Raw genomic sequence first — 21694 nt, forward strand, 5'->3', positions numbered from 1 at the left:
AATATAAGATGGAGTGTTAGTTAAAAAAGATGAGAAGTGTGAAATAATATTTTAGTGTGTAGTAGTGAAAGAGAGAGTTGAGACAAATATAATATTCTAAGTCTTTGTAACGATCCGAACCGTCGTTATTTAGGAAAGACAAAACGTCAGGAGAACTGGACCCCACCATCCCACTAGGGCGGCAGCGCTCCAGCGGTACAGGGAGCGTCAGAGCGGGATGGTTGGGGCAAAACTTAAATGACGTGAAGCCTTATTTTCTTTTTTCCCCAAAACACCAAAAAGAGGCGAGGACCACCCAAGAAACTCTCAAAAGGCTACTCTAGGCTTGGGAAAGGAAGAGGAAGAGATTTCTAGCGCAAGGATTCTCGGCAAAATTCACTGTCTCGTCGTTCGAAAGCCAGGATTGGAGCTACAATCCCTCTGCAGTTGTTTGGTGCCCAAATAGGCTAGATTTACTCAATTGAATAGTCGTAAATTCGAGTTCACTGCGTAATGTAATGTTAATTGACGGTAGAATTTATGCTAAAGATGATGTGTACCATGGGGAAAGGTCTCGTCTTGTGAACTAGAGTTAGAGGATGGTGCGACCGCTAGTTAGGTGTTGTATATGCTTATTAATGGCCCTATTGTGTGTGTACATGAAAGGGGATTAGAGAAACATGAATCGAACCTAATGAGACGACTAAGTATGAATAATTACATGCCATGGACCTGTGACTATATGAACTGTTCATTATAGGTGTAATTATGGTTGTGCTTGTGCTGACTGGATCGGGTGTCATGTTCCGACACATCTATTGGATCGGGTGTTGTCGGGTGTCACGTTCTGACACATATATTGGATCGGGTGTCACGTTCCGACACATATTGAATCGTATGTCACGTTCTGACACACTAACCGTTTGGGTGTGTGTTCCATGAGAGAACCACTAATGATCATGACATTTATATCTACCTGTTATTGACATTGGGAAATTGTATGTACCCTTAAAAGATAATTGAATTATGCATCTTGTATATGTGTGTTTACTGTGTTGTAATAAAATGGCTTATTATCTAGTCGTTAGAATTGATTGTGAATGAGCGAGCCCACCGTATGTGGTCTGATAAGAGGATACCGAGGGTCCAGATGTTATTATGAAATATGTTTAGAGGGGTTGTCTGTGTTCTTAAATAATGAGGAGTAGAGTAATGTTTATGGTCAAAATAGTAGTAGTATCCTACCTAAGGAATGAGATTGATACTTGAAATAGTTAGTGAGCCTGGATAGGATATTCTGTGTAGTCAAGGGTCAAGTTGTGATGCAGAAGAAGTGAGGGTATGTCGTGAGTGGGTGGCCGAGTTGACAGTGGTTGTATTCGAAAACTCTTCCACGAGTTAGAAATGTTAAGCTATGATCAAGAGCGGAGCGATGCATGGTGCTAGACTAAGGGGGTTAGAGTCAAGTGTTCTAGTACACTTAAGGTATATGATAATGGTAAAGGCAAGATGATAAAGGTTGAGGGATGTGCTTCCTTATTGCATGTTTTCTGCTAGTCGATTTCTTTATATTATGCGGTGGGCATCGGGTTGACCCATGATGCCTACTACTACGTGTGGTTTGTATTTATACTACTCTTGTTATGCCTTTGGCATAGTCTGATTGCAGAGTCGGTGTGTTTCATAGGTGAAGACGAAGACAATCTCCAATAGCTTCTACTCTTCCTTACCCGTGGTGGAAGCTGTGTCATTAGTTGATGTATTTATACCTTGTAATCTTAGAAGCTCTTGTACCTGTTTAGACTATATCCTTAAGGGTGTTAATTATTTTGTAAATTTGACTTTGGGTTGTTTAAAACTCTTTATTATATAAAAAAAACCTCTTGAAATTACTTTTATTTTCCAGTCTTCTTAGTTTTCCACATGTTTTCAATTGTTTGGGAGTCAAGGGTTCTCCTACTTAGGTGTTAAAGTAGGTGCCCGCACGGCCCGGTGGGTTGGGTCATGACAGTCTTCAACTATATTCACTATATATAAAAGAGAATATTTATATGTTGAAGGAAAGTGTTCTTTCGTAGAGCTTTGGACTCTTCAACTAATCCTGAGTTGCTTGAGTTGTACGACGTTGTTGGGCTATTGTATTCTGGAGGGGACAAGTCAAGAGTGATATTGCTGGATCGATGTAGATTATACCGCAGTAGACTTGAATCTCCTTAAAGAGAGAGATATCCGCGCCGCGCCTCAGCCTAAAGATTTATTTATTCATTTATATTTATGGTATATTACACCAACAAAATACAAAATGTGTTGAATGCATGAAAACATGTTAGGACATGGAGAATATACTGTTATATGTCTCTCCTTGTTTATGTAGTAATAATTACAGGTATTAGAGTAGCTTTGTCATCTTTCTTTTTATGTTCTGAAAATGTTAATAGTAATAAATAACGGCTAATAATGGAGGCTACTAATTAATAATCTGTAACAACAATAAAAAAACATTAATATTATATGAAAATTATATTGTAGTCAATTAATTAACGCTATTCAGCAGTCAAATACGTTTTCCCTATTGGATCTAAGTACAAACTGATGTGGAAATTAATTTAATTTATAATGAAGAATTGCGTATGGTTATTGAAGATGGTAGAATTTATAGATTATGCCAAAGTTTCTTTTGAGATATCACATTTTATTTTCAACATCTAATGTACTTTTATTATGAGTTTTTTTTTCTCATTTAAAAAAAAAATATATTTCTTAAAAAATAATAAACAATTTTCCGAATTTTTTAATCAATGATCATAACAAAATAATTGATAAAATATATTTCTCAAACCTTCCTATATCATTATATGCCTCTTTTTCAAACCTTTTGGAAGATCAAGCTAATCACCAAGTTATGTAATGTAACATTTCACTGGAAATATGGAAATTATCACTAATTTGTGAGCAATTTTAAATATGTTAAGAACAATTATTTTTTATCCTTTTTCAATTTTTGATTCAAATTCTATAACGAAGAACCCTTATAAACAAAGTACCTAAGAGTAAGTTTTGTAAATATAAGATTGTAAATAAATCAAATATTAACGAAGGATATGAATTGGATTATTTTACTTAGTCTATGAATACATTTTAATTTGTTTCCTATATCTTTCTTTAAGTTTGTCTACTGTTATCTACATATGTTTGATAAGTCGATGATTTTTTAAATCTATCAATAAATTTCATTTATACACTTAAATTACTTAAGCTTATTTCGATTGAATATTTAAACACATGATAAAATATTTCTACTAGAGCACGTTCAGACATTTTCTTTTTGGAAAGCAACGTACGTGGATGGTAACCAAGACACTGACATAATAATAATAATAATAATAATAATAGTAGTAGTATTTATTATTATTATTATAACCACGTCATGAGAAAACTTAAGGGCCCCTTTGAACAAAAAAGGATGGTCCCAATCGAAAGCACCTCCTTTGCCCTCCATTTTCTCAGCCCCCCATTTACGATTTATGGCATGTGCTTAAAACGTTTTTTTACAGGAGATTTTTATATTTATGAGATCTGAAAAAAATAATTTTTTCGATTGTAAATAATTAACCAAGAAATTTTATAGCTTGTTTGGTCAATTTTTTGGAAGATAAAAAAGTAATTATTTTTTTTAATAAAAAAACACGATGTGTTTAACTAAGTTTTGAAAGAAAATAAATATTTTGGAAAAATAGTGTTAGAGATTATTTTTCAAAAGAAAATAAGAAGTGTTTTACTATCTACTCTTTAATGTATTTATTGAACCAAGGTTAATTTTGGTCGAAAAATATATCAATGTTTCTTGATTATGTAAAATTTCACTTATTTTCAGACATAAGAATATGATGAAAATAACATTTATTTTGAAATGGATGGAGTAACTTTTCCTAAAAGCAAAATACACTTAGAAACACACATTTAATTTTTTTTGATCAAATGCTAATTGCTACACAAAAGTGTTTTTTTTATATAATTTATTAGTCTAACAGAAACTGCTTCTCATCAAAACACTTTTCAATTTATGCAGTTACAACGAGGTAACTACATATACTCCCTCTGTTCAATAATACTTGTTCACTATTAATTTTATACACTTTTTAAAAATTATAAATAAAAGAGTAATTTTACTATATTACCCTTTGAATATATATAATAAATACATTGATTTCATAAAATAGATAAGTATGGTTAGCCATTCAAAAATAATATAATGCCCAACTATTATTGTACAGAGAGATTAGTAAACATGTGAGTATTTTATTTTTTATTAAACAGTATACAAATCAATATATTTGCATGGAAAAATGTGAACCGACCAAATTAAAGATTATCTACTGCACCTTAGGATCATTCAAAACTTCACATTTTATTCCATGCACACTTGAACCAACTCCAAAACCAAATCTACAAATTATAATTGAATATCTCACACATGACAACAAAATGTGCATAACCTAACTTCTCAATCATAACAAAACAACATGAGATACGGAGAAAAGTAAAATATACGCAGATCTTATCAATATCTCGTAGACGGTCGACTCAAATGCTTCTAAGTCATAATACAAAAGTTCATATTACAACATTCGTCAATTCTGCATTTAGCATATAAGCTCAAGGGGGAGCATCAGGCTGTCGTTCTGGCAAAGAAGCTTGGAACTCTGGTAATGCTTCACAAGAATCATATATCGTCCTTAAGGTTGGAAACTCAGACTGCACATACAAAATAATATCAACATCAAAATGTGTTCAACCATAACATATTTTATTTAAGTTCTTTTTTGCTAGTGAGGCAACATAGGGGAGGGGGGCTGAGTGGGGTTGGGTAAAAGACAGTAGAAGATGCACGTTAGGTTCACAAATATTAAATGAGTGTGACAGTATATATATTCCAGGAAAGAAAACAGGACACATGTTTCAGTTTTCACAAGTGTGTTCAAGTGTGATGAATTTAGTAAACCACAGAAAAACATAAAGACAAAGGCAATTTATTTATTTTTCATATATGATTGTATACTATGATAGGGATGTCGATGGTGCGAGTACGGTGTGAGTTCTATCTTAATTCGCAAATTTACAACCCATGCACAGTTGTTTTTATGCTATTATTATGAAACATAGCGGGATTTTACTTAATATTACGAAATGTAGCAGTATTTCAATTTTTGAAGTCGAGGAAGACACTATATTCACACAATGTATAATGTCATTACCTAACTATATCCATGTGTGCCTGCTATAAAACCCCAAACTATCGTTACACTGATAATTTTTTAAACCTACCTCTATTTCGAATAAATAAAGGGCCTCAATTTGCTATGTCGTGTAATTTTTCCTAACATGAAATGATAATGAAATCTTGTCTTAATTAAGTAAACTATTATAGTAAGATCGTTTTTTTTTAAAGGTAAAGATTAGATGAAAATGATCACGTAATCTTATGTGTATGCCATGAAAATGGCATTGAGTTACCTTATTGTCAATTAGCCATCCCTAATACTATAGCTTATTTTTGGTGGGGACGGTGAGATTCAGAGCCAAGCTCATGTCAACTAAGTTCACTAACGAGCTCAAACTTGGTTACTTAGAGAAATAAGATGTGCCAAGCTTGAGCTCGAACTTGAGCTTGTCTATTAAAGTACTAGTCCAGAGCTTGATTCAAGTTGGCTCGTTTTGCAGTTAAGGACAATGAAGTTTGTATTACCAATGCAGAGAGACTTCAGGGATCTGAGAAAAGTTTAAACTAGTAATCATGTTGCAGCCAAAAAAAATGACCCAAATACATTTAGTAGCCACATAAACTTACCATGTCAATGTTAAACCTTTTAGTAGCTACTGCAATTTGAGGTGCCAAAAACACGTCAGCCTGCAATGTTCACCGTGTTATATCAGCTGAGATCATTTAGGAATAACATCGTCAAGATTATTAGTATCATTTAACTGTTGACATGATAATTTTTCCACTACTTCCGAAGCTCAAGGAATTCAGGTGCACAATAAAACAATGCTATCAAGAAAGCATACAAGTGCTAGACAAAATACCATATATACTTCATCTCCTGTAGCATACTTTCCAGCAGAACCCGTCAGCAATTTTTCAAGAGCTGCTCCAAAAAAAAAAAAGAAATTTCTTCAGAACCAATAAACAAGAGGTTGATGAACAATACTGATCAAGGAAACAAAATTCACTACATCAGGCAACAGAAGGAGTCCTAGTTGAATCTTAGAATCTATAGAAACAAGAGGATAGTGTCATCTTGTCTAATTTGAATACCAGACGCATAAGCAAACAAAATGAGGATATTGAACATTGCCAGGCTAAAAAAGACCATACAGAACTACTTTTACACTTTTGACTCATGAAAATCAAATTGACCACCAATTAAGGCGAATATGATCTCTATCCAGATATACGTGATACCCTTTATGACAATTAATCCAATAAATGTTCAATTGGATTTTCAAAAAGTTTGAACACGTACAACTAACCATATGCAAAGTTGTAGGGAATCAAGTTTCACGAACTCAATCGATAATATAGAAGATCAAAATCCCACTCATTTGATGATTTCCCTATTATACAAGTTATATTTACAAACCCAAAACTAGTCCGCTACATAGAAAATATATAAGCCTAACTCCTTGATAACCAATCCAGTGAAACTATGTCAAATAAATTAGAAAAAGAGACTCCATGATGATGAACATTCTTTTTTTGACGAGTACAACGATGAGCATTCTTATGTACCAAAACAACTCAAAGCACAAGCATCAAATTAACTTGAAAGCTTTATTGGTGACTTTTCTTTTCTCACGTGGACTAAATGAGTATGGTAAATAGAACATGTATAAAACTTATCCCACAGGAGTACATTTCCTGCAATGGATACACAAGCAAGCATAGCCTGCTTGGCTTTGCATAATTTCCCATTTTTACCTTCTTTTCTTAAAAACCAATGGTAGTTTCAAATTTTGAAACCTAGGCAAGGAAGAGATTATTCCACTAAATCCTTAATAAAACCTCAACTACAAAAATGCCTTTGAGGAATGATATAATTCCCTAAAGCTACAGTGTGAAATAGAAGAAAATTGTTAGGAGATGGTTAGGAAAAAAGCAAATAACAAACTTAGGAATCAACAGGAAAATTTTAAAGAAACTTACCTCCAAAACCTTTTTGTATGTGAAATTTTGCCCATAATTGTTTCTCTTCGGGACCAACCCTTTCCTCCATGTACCTCTGAAAATTGAACGGCAACTATTATTGCCTGACAAAACAACATCCTTGACAAGACAGCATAAAAAGGAACTGCTGGAGCAAGAGAATACCAGCACTGATAACATATGAAGTGGCTGCATATTGGAGCTGACAATACTTGCTGCCTGCAGAAAAGACAAGGGGTGCAAAGCTTTTATCCTAGTTGCAGCCAACCTTGCTCCTTAGTACATATTTTTATGAAAGAAGTCAATGTTCATCAACCTTAAATTTGGAGATAATATATATCACCATTCTTCGAGATATCTTGCCCTTATGGACTCAAGATAATGAGCATACACATGAACACGATTCAAAATGCCCTTCAAGGACTTCTTTTTCTTATTAATTCATAATGCCCTTCAAGGACTTCCTAAGTGAAAGGATCCATAGGCACTTGGATCTAACCTGAAGATTGAGAGCTCTTAATTGAGGTTCAACTGGCAACAGGGGTCTCTGATGATACTTCTCTTCCAAATACTACCCAAACAGCAAAGAGATTGGCACACAACTGAATCATTCATGATGGTGTCAGGATTAGGAATCAAAGAAGATCATATAAGCTTAAGAGATCCTACCAGTAAAATTGCATAGGAGTCCGAAATTACCACATCACCATCAACCAAAACAGGAACATAATGAAGAGGATTTAATTTATCAAACTCTGCAAATATGCATATGACATTAGTCAGAATTAATGGTGCTACAAAAAATTATACATATACCACCAATATTCATTCTGGAAGCATTGCTCAAGTTCAGAAACTATGCTAACTAATCACTGAGCATTGATTGCTATGGAAGATTGTGTGTATGCTCGTGTTAGGTAAAAAATAAATGGATCCAGAACTTTATCACAGTTCTCATAACTGGATTGCAGAAGCCAGCTGCCGGTATCACAAAGTTATACAATCTGAAGTTGAAACTGTCTTTCCCTAACTCAATCAAGAGAGAATATCCTTATATCATCAAGTAGACCTATCTATGCTTCATCTCCTTTTCTTTTTCTGGATAAATTTGTCTGCTTTGACGCTTTCTCCTGTCCAAACAGGGCAAGAGCATGTATACCAATGCTTAATCAAACTGAGGCTACCTACATAATATTATGGATATCCTATAGTAAGACTTCCTATTATTTATACACCTTTAATCCTTTCTTGACTTAAAAACGGTCTTATATTACAGGAAGAATTAGGCACCAATAACCAGAGAGCTAGGTGTACTTAAAAGGCTACTGGCTCAGCATCCTTACCAAAGAAAGTGAACGATTAAATGGGTATATATTTCCGTCGAGAAGGGTGATCTTAATCATATCACAGAAAAGGTCAATTGGACAATTTTATGCTGTCTTAGAGAGGAGGGTAGTTTGAGCTACAAAAACTAGAAATCAGAACCTGAAACAGCTGCTATTTTAAGATGATTTGGAGGACATGCTGCGTGAACGATATCCTCTGGTCTATGGATAAAAATGGGTAAGATGAGATCTTATTGGTACCAGTTAATAAAAAACTTCAGAAAAATACTGTAATCTCATGAATGTTCCTGGGGTTGTAGATCCCACTGACAATGAATCTTTTTTTTTCCTGATCAGTCCCACTGCATATGAGACTGTAGTTCAAGTTTCCGCTTGACAACTTGATGGAAGAGCCACTTCTTTCGGGTTTGATCTCTCATTGCCTATGGGCGTAATAAACATAAAGCAGTCACCTCAGGCATAGTTACAGATATGCATAGGCTTTTTTACTATATCACTGGCTAATGTGATTATTGCCAGGTGAAGTTGGAAATGTCACAAGGAAATGAGTAATTTTAGGGATGGACCTGAATTTTTTAACCTAAAGCTGAACACTTGTATGTAGTTAGATCTGTTTCTCTTAAACCTTGTCAGTATTCAAAGTTCAGATATTCGGTAGCCTGCCATGGGGAGCTCTCTGTTGCAAGCAGACTAAAGAAACAAAGGGGCAATTCACAGCTAAACATATGTGTGTTGTACTGGAGCATTCGGCATAGAGCAATTAACAAGAAGTTTAAGATATACTTTTTCAGCTTATTGGTTCTGAACCATACATAAGCTAATGTTATGAGTTATCCAAAACAGTTGAACGACTTTTCTTACTCCTCACGTAAATAGTTTCTAGTTCTGCCCAGTGCCCATCTCTATAGTAATCATGAGGTATAAGTTGTTGGAAAAATGATTCTAGTATCTCAAAAAGACTTGTTTATATTATTGTCTAAGGTTTATTCATTCATTCCTTATTAAAGAGTATGTTATTTAACACATTTCTACCATAAGTATTTGAGAGAACTATCTTACCATTGAATGGTTTTGACTTGGTCTCATTGCAATAAATTGGCTGTTACCATTCTCAAATTGCCAACTATATAATATCCTTTCATTATCCTAATTAATTCTCCCATCAATCATTAGCCAATTACTTATCTGACCGTTGGAGGCTTTGTGATATTGACATATAATGTGGTCTTCCTCTTATCACAAATGAGATAGAACACAATACATATTTGAGAGTAAATCTTTCTTCCTATATTCTATTGGTGTGTTGGGTTTTGTTCTTTGAATCTTTGTTAGTTTCTAGCTCCTAGTTTTATAGTAGAAGAGTTAGTTGAATCCTGGGGGATACACCCATACCTGGTGAAATATCCTTAAGGACAGTGTCTTTCGACACGCCTCAAGCTATGAAAATTTCCTACAAAGTTCATGGAGAAGTATAAGTCTTGGTGAACTCCATATCAAGTGTTCGTGATGACGTAAGATTTACAACATAAGCTACTAGTGTTATACATTCCAAAAACAGCCAAAGGGCTTATTCATACTCTTTAACTGAAATGACTGCTATTTCTGTTCATCACTACAATAATCAAGAACTATAAGAGTTTTGTTTAAAAGTAATCATGACTCAGGAGCTACAAGCAAAAGCTTCACTTAAATGGCTTACACAGACTATGAAAAGCCATGAAGTTGAACCATCAATAGCATCTAGTAATGTTCGTATTCTAACAAATATGGCAGCAACTACTATCTCTTTGTCTAATTAAGCAGATAGGAGCTAGATTAGCCAATCTTCAGACTGTCCGACACACCATTATTTCTATTTAAAAATCTGCAGAGACATCTCGCCCACACCACAAGAATAGCTTTCTTGGCTGGTGTTATAGTAATTTCTATGGGATATCTTCTTTTATCAACACCATATTGCCCTCAAGAAAAGCCTTTGGTACTTCTGAATTCGATACATGTGAATGACTATCAAAAAAATCAAACATAATACCTGAAGTGAACTGTTCTCCTTTGCCAAGGTTGACTGCTCTATATTCATAAGAAAGACCTGTGAATCGCAGAAGCCAAAACACAAAGTTAACAATCAAAAAATTATTCAGTTGAAGCCCCCATCCCCCCAAAAAATTCAATCTTGGGATTGACCAAGAATAACCTTTGAGATTTAAGGCGAAGCGAACTCTCCAAGAACATGAACTTTGCCAGAAAGAATACAATACAATCTTCGAAACCCATGTTGAATCAGTTGCCTTCTTCTGCCAAAATGCATCGAAATTGTAATTTATTACATAAAAAAAATGTAAGCTTTCAATTTCTCGTTCAGCTCAAAATTAGCTCCTTTCAACTTTGTGTTTTTTGGTGGGTGTGCGTCAAAACAGAGAGTCAGAAAGAATGTACCTTTGAGTTATCGGATTCCATGGATGAAGCTGAAATGGGAACAGCTAATGAAGCATCAACAATGGAGTTGGTAGTTGGAGTTTCAGTGTTAGAAAAATGTCTACCAAAACACCTTTGAAGATTGTCAGCTTTGACTAGTTTAATATAGGATCTGCTTATTTGCAACAACATTGGTGGATTTATCTTCATTTCTACTCACTTTTTCGAAAAAATTACTGTTTCTGCTCTCTGCTGTACATCTGAATTCGTACAGGACAAGGACATATATATCTAAAAGATAAATTGCGTTAAATTATTTGATAAAAAAGAACTTGGGAGGCAGACAATTAGTTTTTAACAGAGAATGGTTAATTTTAGAGTTAGGACAAAAATAATATCATTTTGCATATATTAAGGATTATTTTTATCCAGTGATATATATTAAGGATCAAAATAATATTATTTACTTAATACATATTAAATATAAGTAATAATTTTCTTGCACTGTAAATTTGTAGTCTAATTGTATTTCTTATTTATTTTATGCTTTATCATAATTCTTTTTGTTGTTGTTAATTTATTATAGGTAATTGTATTATATTATTATGTTCATCTATAATGTAATTTGTTTTTTCTTTACCTTATTATTTAGAGCATGTTTTCATATAACAATACCAACATAAGTTTGCTACCTAATTATTACTATGATGTCGAATTATCATTTCTTAAAGTATACTTTGTATAAAAATGGTACGTAATGATAATTTTTTTTTGGTAAATAAAAAAATTTCATTACCAAATGAAACAATACAAATCAGTAACTCATGCATATTGGACATCTCCAAACTATGCATTATCAACTCTCTATTCTAATAGACTTCACTACGCATTTACCACTCTAGCTAAGTAAATTGCATCTGTTCAGGATAAAAGTTCAAATTTGCTAGTATACAGTTTAATCGTATGCTTGCTCTCCCTCTCATATGCACTTCTTGGACAACCTGTTTTGCCAGCATTGCCGGAGTTTTTGCTGTTTTCTGGAAAATTCTTTGGTTTCTCTAGTACGTAATGATAATTATCAATGTGACAGTGAATTATCATATTTCTCTTCAAATGTACATTATATATCTTAAACGATTCATTTTTTTTTATAAATTGTACTTAATATATAATATACACATAATAATTTATTCTAGGGAGAAGGGTCAAAAATGCCCTTAAGGCATTGGAAATGGCTCAAAAATGTCCTTTCACCCATCTATTTAGATAAAAAATGTCCTTCCATCCATCCATCTATTTGGATAAAAAATGCCCTTAGAGTTAAATTTAAGCTTAAAATTACCCTTACCTTTAACAAAAGCTGATGTGGCAAATATATATTTTTTTAATTAAATAAGTGGAATTATTTTATTGGTCCACATATAATTAGACTCACTTTCATTCCCATTCATACCCATCAATCCAAACCCATTTCTAAAAGACCCAACTCTTTCTACCTTCATCTTCATCTTCATCTTCCTTCTATAAAATTATTTGGAGGATTAATAAAATACTATCAAATTCTTTCTGTATTCTTAGATCTTTGAAAAAAAGGTTATCTATATATCATCACTCTCTGGAAAAAAACTTAATTTACCTACTAATTTTGTGGTAGTGAAGATAAGTGCAATTTAATTTGTACACCAAAACGTATCAAAAGAATGAATGATTTACTGAGATGGGAACAAAAAAATCCTTCAATCTCCCATGGAAGCAAGACACGATTCTACTTTTCATCGAATCGAGCCATGTTTATTACATTTCAAGAAAATTGAAGCCTCTAACAGTAGAGGAGGAATTCAATCTCCAATTAGCTCATGAAAGACTTCGAAAATTTCTGAGAAATGCTTGGAACATCATGTTCTTTTACTGATTGGTTTGATATTATTTTATTAATCCTCCAAATAATTTTGTAGAAGAAAGATGAAGAAAGTGGGAGAAATGGGTTTGGGTTTGGTGTTAATGGGTATGAATGATTGTGAATGAAAGTGGGTCTAATTATATGTGGACCAATAAAATAATTTCACATATTTAATTAAAAAATATATATTTGGCACATCAACTTCTGATAAAAGTAAGAGCAATATCAGACTTAAATTTAACTCTAAGGGCATTTTTTATCTAAATAGGTGGATGGAAGGGCATTTTTGATCTAATAGATGGAAGATGGGCATTTTTGAGCCATTTCCAATACCGTAAGGACATTTTTGACCCTTTTTCCTTTATTCTATTTATATACATTTATTATTAATTAACGCGGAGCAAATACACTTAACTACTACTCTAATAAAAGGTTAAGCGCGCTAAGTAAAGAAAGAAAGAAACTCCCGCGCAAACTCACAAGTATAAATAGCTTAGGGTTTGAGGGGAAACAAGGATCACCGCTTCCTTCGCCTAGGGTTTACCAACCGCGAAGCTAAAACAATGGCATTTTGGGGTAAAATTTTATCAACTGTTTTCTAAAGCTTTTTTGATCGATCATCACTGGATCGTTAACTTCTTTTTTGGTTTTATAGGTATTGAAGTGAAAGCTGGTAAGCCAGTTACTCATTCGTCCAATAATGAGAGAGGAAGGCTACGAATTTCTCAGGTGATTTATAGATGAATGGGATCTTCTTCAATTCCCAATATTTTAGATCAATTAGTGATTGGTGTGTAAATGCCAATCATGTTTAAGCACAGTGAATTAGAAATCCATGTTGTATAGGGTTTAAAGTTGAAACTACTATAATCTCAAGTTTATGTACACTCTATCCAGATTCATATGAAAATGTTTCCTTTTTGGGACTTCAAATTGTTTGGCATTAAGGCTGATGATTATAGGAATGCACTTAATGCAAGCTGATCTTGGGAATATGGAGATACAACAAGATGAGAGTTTGAAATATCAAACCTACAGGAAGTCTTCTTGTCTGGCTGAAGTATACTTACTACAAAAGAGTAAAGTAACTTGGTTAAAATTAGGAGATGACAATACCAAGCACTCTCATTTTGTGATCAAACATAGAAAGCTCCATCTTTCTACAACACAACTTGGGGATGACCGAGGTGACTGGAAGAATGACCCTGAATTAGTTGCACAGGTGTGTGTAGATTATTATACTGATTTGCTAGGAAAAGCAGCTCCAACAAGAGTTAAAGTCTTTCCTAGCTGTATTCAGAATGATACTCTTCTAACTATTGATCATCTGGTTGATTTAGTTAAGCCATTTACTGGACAGGAGGTGAAGTCTGCTATCTTTAAAATTAATAGTAATAAGAGCCCTGGGCCTGGTGGTTATGGTAGTTGCTTTTCCAAAGCAACATGGGATATTGTTGGAAGGGACATCACTGAGGCAATCATGGACTATTTTCCGAAAAGGTAACTGCTAAAACATTTTAACTCGACCATCATTGCACTTATCCCTAAAGTTGATAATCCAGAACATAGTCAATATAGACCAATCTCTTGTATAAATGCATCTCCTAAATGATTTGTACAAGATTAAAAACTGTTGTAAATCATTTGGTGGCTGAGAACCAAGCAATATTTATGCAAGGGAGATCAATGATCCTAAATGTTTTGATTTGTCATGATCTACTTAGGCACTACAAGAGGAAGACTTCACCTAGGTGCCTACTGAAAATTGACTTAAAGAAGGCATATGACATGGTGAGTTGGGAATTTATGGAGGAAGCAATGAAAGGCTTTGGATTTCCTGGGAAATTTATTAAGCTAGTGATGACTTGTGTGACCCCAATAAAATTCTCTGTCAGGGTAAATGGGGAAAGCCATGAGTTCTTTGAAGGGAGAAGAGGACATAGGCAAGGTGATCCTGCCTCACCACTGTTGTTTTTCTTGGTGATGAATTACCTTACCAGGATTCTAAAAACAATGAGCATGTTGCTTAAGTTAAGTTCCGCCAAATGTGTAAGGCCGTACAGTTGACTCATCTTATATTTGCTGATGATCTTATGCTATTTCATAAAGAGACAGTTGACTCAGTAGATAGGATCATGGAAGCACTAACAGATTTCAGTGATGTTACTGGGTTGGTTGCTAGTATAGACAAATCAAGAATCTTTTATGGGTAGAGTAACTTATGAACTTAAAATCCAAATCATTGCTTAGACACAGTTTTCTATTGAAGCATTCCCCATATGATATCTTGGATTTCCCTCTCATCTAAGAAATAGAGTAAAATGGAATGCCAACAACTAGTAGACAAAATTACCAACTGAATCAAACTGACATACTCCAAACAGTTATCCTCTGCAGGCACACTTCAGACTAGAAATAAGTTGCCAGTTTCAAAAAAAAAAAAAACTTCAGACTAGAAATGTTGCTTTTTTTTCCATTCATAATTTTGGGGAGTAGTATTTACTTTGCCCCAAAGCATATTGAAAGAAGTGGATAGGAGGTGTAGGGAATACTTGTGGGGAAGCTCTAAAAACAAAAGGAAGATCTCCTTGGTTTCATGGGAAAAAGTTTGTTTTACAAAGAAGTTAGGGGGGCTAAATATCAAGGGATGCAGAACTTGGAATATTGCTTCTGTTGGTAGATTGTTGTGACAGCTTATTGAAAAGAAAAACTCACTGTGGGTCAAGTGGGTCCATGGTGTATATATGAAATCTACTGAAACTCTGAAAGCATATGGGATTACAAGACTCCTCCAGATAGTAATTGGTATTGGAGGGAGATGAACTCTTTGAAAGAAAGGATGAAAAGATGGTATGTGCAGGGGAAGTATGGTCTGACTCCTAGAGGTGAGTATTCCATTACTTGTATGAGGAGCTGTGATACTAGAAGCTGTATGAGGACCTATGATATACCATGCATGGAGAGTTAGGAAATGGAAGATGTTCCAAGGAAAGCATGTACAGCCGGATGAAGTAATTGCACATATAAAGAGAAATAGACGTACTGGGTGATTCCAAGAAAGCAATTAGATCTAGAGGCTTTATAGATTGGAAATGTAACTAGTTGCTGTTTTTTGTTTGCTTAAGACCTACTTTTCACCATCCTTCCTAGAAGGTGGCTGTGGAATTAGGTGCTCTTTAGGTTGTGATTCGTGGTTGTTTGTTGATGGTAATCTTTCACATTGTTAACCAAAAAAAAACAATAAATTGTTTGGCATCATTCAATTGCTGTGCAAGCTAAACTTGATGAAATGTTTTCCCTATCAAACTAAGTTTTCAACAGTTTGCTAATCCTTTATTCCACTAAAGTCAATTTAATGCTAATTTTAACTTTCTGTTTAGTCAAGTACTGTCGTATAGAATGAAATGGAGTGACTGTGTGAGTAGTTTCAATTTCAGGTAACAAAGCAAAAAAATGCAAGAAAGGGAAAAAGCAAGATTAAGTTTTCATTTGAGTTGAATTCTATTTGTGATGCATATTCATTTCTTATTAAGGATAGCTGGGAGATTAACCACTTTAGCTCCTTGTTCTGCATGTTGTGTCCTTTTAGGCAACATTGGGAATTGGCAATGCTGAAACTAAAAGTTTGGTACAGTGTAATGTGGGGAACAAGAGTCCTGTTTTCCTCTGTGCTTTGTTACCTAACAAGACAGAGTCGTGCCATTTGGATTTAGAGTTTGAGGAGGCAGAAGATGTGGTTTTTTCTGTTCTCGGTCCTAGAACTGTTTATCTGACTGGTTACTATGTGGGAAATAGTCGGCGAGCAAATGTAAACAGTGATACAGAGTCATATGGAGAGGATATTGCAGACACAGAAACAGGGGAATCCTGCCATGACAGTGATGATGACAAGTATGATGATAGCTTTATCAACGATGCTGAACCAGAAATATCACCACCTTCACCTGCTTCAAGCAGCGGAGGTATCTTTCTAACTCCATGTGATCATGCAAGGTTGAAGCTATCAATTGTCTCTTAAATTTGATTATGAGTTCTGCACCTATCCTTTTCTCCTGCTTATCTCCGTGAGTGTGGGTTATGATAGTCCAGTGGGATATCTCCTTCCTTTAGACAAACTAAGCTTACGTTTGTACATGCAATTCCATATCATGATTTCATATCCCAAATTCTCCAAAAAGCATGATTTGACATTCCAAATCATGATTCCAATATTTTATAAATGTAAAAATTTGACCCATAAGTTTATATTTTGTAAAATAAATCCATCATTTTAAATTTTGCAAAAAAAGTCTCATGCTTGGTACGAATTGATTGTCCGTACCATGTGAAAGGATTATATTAAAAAATAACTAGTTACTACTATTGTTGACTAGTAGATCTATATAAAATTATGTGTATTTGGAAGTTTGTAATTACAAGAATTTATTTCTAAAAGAAACATGGAGATATGCAATTCATCAATGCGGTGCCTTAGGATATTCCGATATCTTGTTTTTGAACTTTGGTTGGCTTATTTGGTAAGTATTTACAAGAAATTTTGATGATTTTCACAACTTGTGGGGCTGTCATATTTATGAGAAAAAATACAACTTAAGAAATTCAAATTGCATGTCCAAACAAAATTTCAATTTCATATCAATTTGATGTATATCATGATTTCATATTGCATGTCCAAACGGACCCTCAAAGAAGGGTTGGGGGGCAGTCGACAGACTGCTAATCCCCTCTCTCTGCCTCCCTCCATATTAGCGCGATCTGGTAGTATATTGATACAAATGATCCAGCTGGTGTGCTGCTCCTGTATAAGGAGCAAGATATTGTAATGTAGCAGGGGAATCCGCCGTTTCGGCTGCCACAATAGTGTATTCCATTGCTCCTATTATTTTTCTGATAATGGTCCACTAGGTACCCACATCTCCTACTAGTATAGGAACTAGGTAGTTTTGTCTACCAAGATTAGGAAGATTAATAATAATTCCCTAGCTTTCTTTACCCCTATTTGGATTTAAACTCTGGTTTCCTTCATCGATAGTTAGGCCGCACCAGCACCCTTGAATGCTAGTGTCTCTTATCTTTATACATCCTGCATTTCTATTCTTCTGATTGACTTTTTGGCGTTTTCAGTTCAAGAAGATGATGAGAATGTGTCAGACAATAAGCTTAACAACAACAATGGCGGCCATAAAAGGCTTAGGAAGAAGTACCAAGTAAGTGAGTCCGAAAATGAGGATATATTGCAGGAAAGCGATGATGAAGATAGTTGTCTCTTATCGGCTCTTAAGAAGAAAACAGACGTGAAGGCTGTAGCATCAGAAGATAATCAAAAGATTGACATTCCTCATAGGACAGAAAATGGTGGCACAGTGGAATCTAAAAAAGCCAAGTAAGTCGCACAGAGGCAACTACTGATTTCTGTGATTGCAGTAACTTTTTGGTCTTGGACGTGGGCCATTATAAGCTTTATAAGGAACTAAGGTATCTAGTATGATAGGATCTTCTCCTTTGAAAACCACCTTTTCTCAGATCTGGATTGTTTCATGAACCCCACGAAGCCTTGCTGAAAGTTTTCAATGTATAATTGGTCTATTATCCATCCTAGGTACCCGATCTTACCAAAGGAAATTTTACATTGAATCATTTGATATTTTCTCTTAGCTTTGAGTGTTACCTTGAAGAATATTTTAAACTATTCTTTTCTTATATCCATTGTTGGCATGTAGAACTGTTGCCAGTTCATGATTGTTTACAAAAGTAAGCTAACAATTAAGATGAATAGCATCTGGCAGGTCAGCCTTGAGTAATCCTGAAAAGGAAAAATGACTAGAAGCTATTCCTTCTAAGTGCATGTTATCCTCTCTGCTTTGTGGACATGCATTCATGTGGAATGTTCTTCTCCTTTATTTTGTCCATTTAAGAGAACATTGCTTGCCTCTAGCACAGGGTCTTATCTTCTTCCTGCTTATTTTGCTCCATCTTATTGAACACAGTCATGAAAACAGCATTAACTCAAAGAAGAAGAGGAAACAGCCTGAGGGCAATGGTGGTAAACTTCTTGAAGCAAATACCAGCAGTGATAGGAAGGACTACAAAGATGATAAAACAAATTTGGTGGATGTCGGGTTGGCAATGACAATTGATATGTAAGATGTTGCTTTATTTTTGAATGAAGTTGTTCTGTTTTTGTTCTGTCGCATGTTCAGATTGCTAGTTTATCCACCAAATATGTACTGATCAAGTTTCTCTTTAAGTTTTTTCTTACACCTCATTACCCTTCTAATTTTTTTCAAGCTATATGCTCTGGCAGGAAAGATGGCCAATCTGATACTCTGGAGCCCCTTGCGGAAGAGGATTCTAATCATGTTCCAAAATCGAAGAAAAGAAAGCATTCTGTGGAAGCGAAATCTGTCGAAAACCATGATACAGACTGTGCTGTCATTCTTAAAGAGGATCAACTGAAACAAGATCCTCTAAAAGCTGGTCACCTGGGTGAGGATCCAATTGCAATTGCAATTGCAATAGATGAAGAAGATCAAAAACTGACCATCAATAAGTGAGTTTTTAATGTTTAATTAGCTGCGCTGTTTTCTTGAAAACTGCACCAAATCTCAATGCTGCCTACTGCCTAAAAAGGGGACCCTACCTTTATCAAAACTCTTTCTTTTGTCAAGGGGATATAGGTTGGGAAAAACTAAATCTGCTATGAACTACTCCTTCCATTCATTTTACTTGTCCATTTTGGACTTGTACGCCCTTAAGAAACAATGATTATATGAGTAGTTTACCACAATACTCATATTAATTGATGTGTTGTCTTAGGTCTTGGGAAATGATTTTGGGGGAATAAGTAATTAATGTTGAGGGTAAAATAGGAAAAGATAAAATTGTCTTTTCGTGATACGTTGAAACTGACAAGTAAAAGTGAATCTATTTTTGGAATAGTGGACGAGCAAGGTGAACGGAGGGAGTACTAGATATATGTCATTATTGCCAATTCTGATGTACATACTCTGATATCATGCACTTGCCTTATACCTACATTCTCTAGGCAAGATTGCATGCCAACGCCTCCTTCTAGAAATTGTTTTAGGGACTATATTTGGTTATAACATTTTGACCATCCATGCATGCAGTAGTAGTGTAGATGGAAAATCTGACTCTGTGGCTGATGGGCACCAATCGGATAAGAAACTTAAAAAGAAGAAGAAAAAGAAGATGAAATCTCAGGATGACTGTTTGGTAAACAAGGATCTTCCTGTTCTGCAAGAGAATGAAATGAATAGACAATCCGTGGATGTTGAGGACAAGAGTCTGAAGGTCAAGTCTACTGTAATAAAGACCTTGTCTAATGGGTTGACCATTGAAGAGCTCGCTGTGGGTGAACCTGGTGGAAAATTGGCAGCTCCAGGAAAGAAGGTAATTTAGTTGAGAATTTATGGATATCTCGAACTATGAATTTAGGCGACTTTACCTCAGGAAAAATAGAGTCTCAACTTTTTCTGCTGTTCGAACTGTTGCACAGATCAAAGTTCATTACACCGGCAAGCTAAAGGAGAATGGGCAGATATTTTACACAAATATGGGAAAATCTCCATATAAATTTCGTCTAGGTATTCACAGGACTCTTGGAAGAATTTATTTTGTTTTGATGGACTTTTGTTAAACTCTGATTTTTCCTTTTTATTGTTTGAAGGTGATAAAGACGTCATAGAGGGATGGAACCTTGGTCTTGCTGGTAAGGATGGCGATGAGTAGATTTGATATGTCCTTAATTCTTTTCTTCAATAGCTGCAGCTGCTAATATAATATTGTGTCTTCCATAACAGGCATGCGTGTGGGTGATAAAAGAAGGCTCACAGTCCCACCATCAATAGGGTATGCTGCATATTTACTTTCTGAATTTATTTGAAGACACGAGATCCCTCTCCCTGCTTCCCCTCAATCCTTTTCTTTATTACTGTCCCAATATAAGTTCCTCCCTCCAGTATCTTTACTCTGCTACTGGGTGCGCATGCTGATGCACATGTAACTTCCTTTTCTAACTTTGATTAATTCTTGCTATTCCTGTTTTTGCAGCTACGGGAGTGAGGGAGCTGGGGAGAATATCCCACCAAACTCATGGTTGGTGTTTGATATTGAATTGATTGGAGTCCGTGGATAATTCAGCTTAGCTTATCATTCCTGGAGGGAAAGTCATCTATGCAGAACTTATCTTTTCCTCTTGAAATTTGAGACTTGAACTGTTTATTGATATTGGCGCTGAGGCAGGATTTGGACAAGAGAGATAGAAACTACAGGCACTTTCTTCATTACCAAGATGGAGTGGCTAATACTAATAAGGCAAAACTTTTCATAATTTTGTGTAGTATTTTGTTAGCCTGTGAAAGAAAAGGAAAATGGGACAAGCCAGCCCCAACCTTTCCAGGTGGGGATTTTTGCATTCCTGGCTGTGTTGATGAGTTGATGATTCTCTAATAGAAATTATATGGTGAAAGGATTTTTGCATACCTAGAGATTGTATGCATTGAAGGATAAGACATAATCTCCGTAAGATATTTCATCTGATTTATAGTGTTCAATTTCCAGTATAAAATCTTGCTTAGTATGTTTAGCATTAAGAAGAATGATTTTTCTTTCGTATTTTTAAGTGGTTGGTAAGTAAGAAAATATTCCCCCAAAAGTCCTTGCATAGGAAATACAATGGGTTGTGGGGATGGGGCTAATTATTGAACTTATTTTTCTTAGAGAATATTTTTCAAAAATTTGATGCAACTTAATTGGAAAATATTTTCCTCCAAGACACTTCCCGTATAATAGTCCATGTATTATTATTATTATTAATTACCCAACGAC

General features: G+C 34.8%; 2 protein-coding genes across 4 annotated transcripts in view; one reads left to right on the forward strand and one right to left on the reverse strand.

Moving 5' to 3' along the window:
- Positions 1–4611: 4611 nt before the first annotated feature.
- LOC125815440 (glutathione S-transferase 2-like) overlaps positions 4612–21694 on the reverse strand; it is a 115862-nt gene continuing 98779 nt past the window's right edge. Inside the window, exons 2-11 of one of the 2 annotated variants that reach the window (XM_049494910.1) lie at positions 10966–11077; positions 10724–10823; positions 10562–10618; positions 7853–7938; positions 7683–7754; positions 7349–7402; positions 7184–7259; positions 6064–6125; positions 5828–5887; positions 4612–4734 (exon numbers count right to left, since the gene is read on the reverse strand). In XM_049494910.1, the coding sequence (XP_049350867.1) occupies positions 4636–4734; positions 5828–5887; positions 6064–6125; positions 7184–7259; positions 7349–7402; positions 7683–7754; positions 7853–7938; positions 10562–10618; positions 10724–10823; positions 10966–10986 (687 nt within the window). In that variant the 5' untranslated portion in view covers positions 10987–11077 and the 3' untranslated portion in view covers positions 4612–4635. Of the gene's footprint in view, positions 4735–5827; positions 5888–6063; positions 6126–7183; positions 7260–7348; positions 7403–7682; positions 7755–7852; positions 7939–10561; positions 10619–10723; positions 10824–10965; positions 11210–21694 lie in introns of those variants that run through there. The other variant, XM_049494909.1, reaches the window with a different exon arrangement.
- LOC125815426 (peptidyl-prolyl cis-trans isomerase FKBP43-like) lies at positions 13314–21427 on the forward strand. 2 transcript variants are annotated; one of them, XM_049494894.1, is made up of 11 exons: positions 13314–13420; positions 13500–13573; positions 16434–16806; positions 17969–18227; positions 18832–18984; positions 19149–19394; positions 19975–20257; positions 20364–20451; positions 20535–20576; positions 20668–20716; positions 20918–21427. In XM_049494894.1, exons 1-11 carry the CDS (start codon positions 13408–13410, stop codon positions 21000–21002), a joined length of 1665 nt encoding a protein of 554 aa, XP_049350851.1. In that variant the 5' UTR covers positions 13314–13407; the 3' UTR covers positions 21003–21427. The 2 variants fall into 2 exon arrangements, with proteins under 2 accessions (XP_049350851.1, XP_049350852.1); XM_049494895.1 differs by having other exon boundaries at positions 19978–20257; positions 20918–21269.

The sequence above is a fragment of the Solanum verrucosum genome, unplaced genomic scaffold, assembly GCF_900185275.1.
Source record: "Solanum verrucosum unplaced genomic scaffold, falcon-dt-bn FXZP01000261.1, whole genome shotgun sequence".
In the NCBI taxonomy this organism is placed as follows: domain Eukaryota; kingdom Viridiplantae; phylum Streptophyta; class Magnoliopsida; order Solanales; family Solanaceae; genus Solanum; species Solanum verrucosum.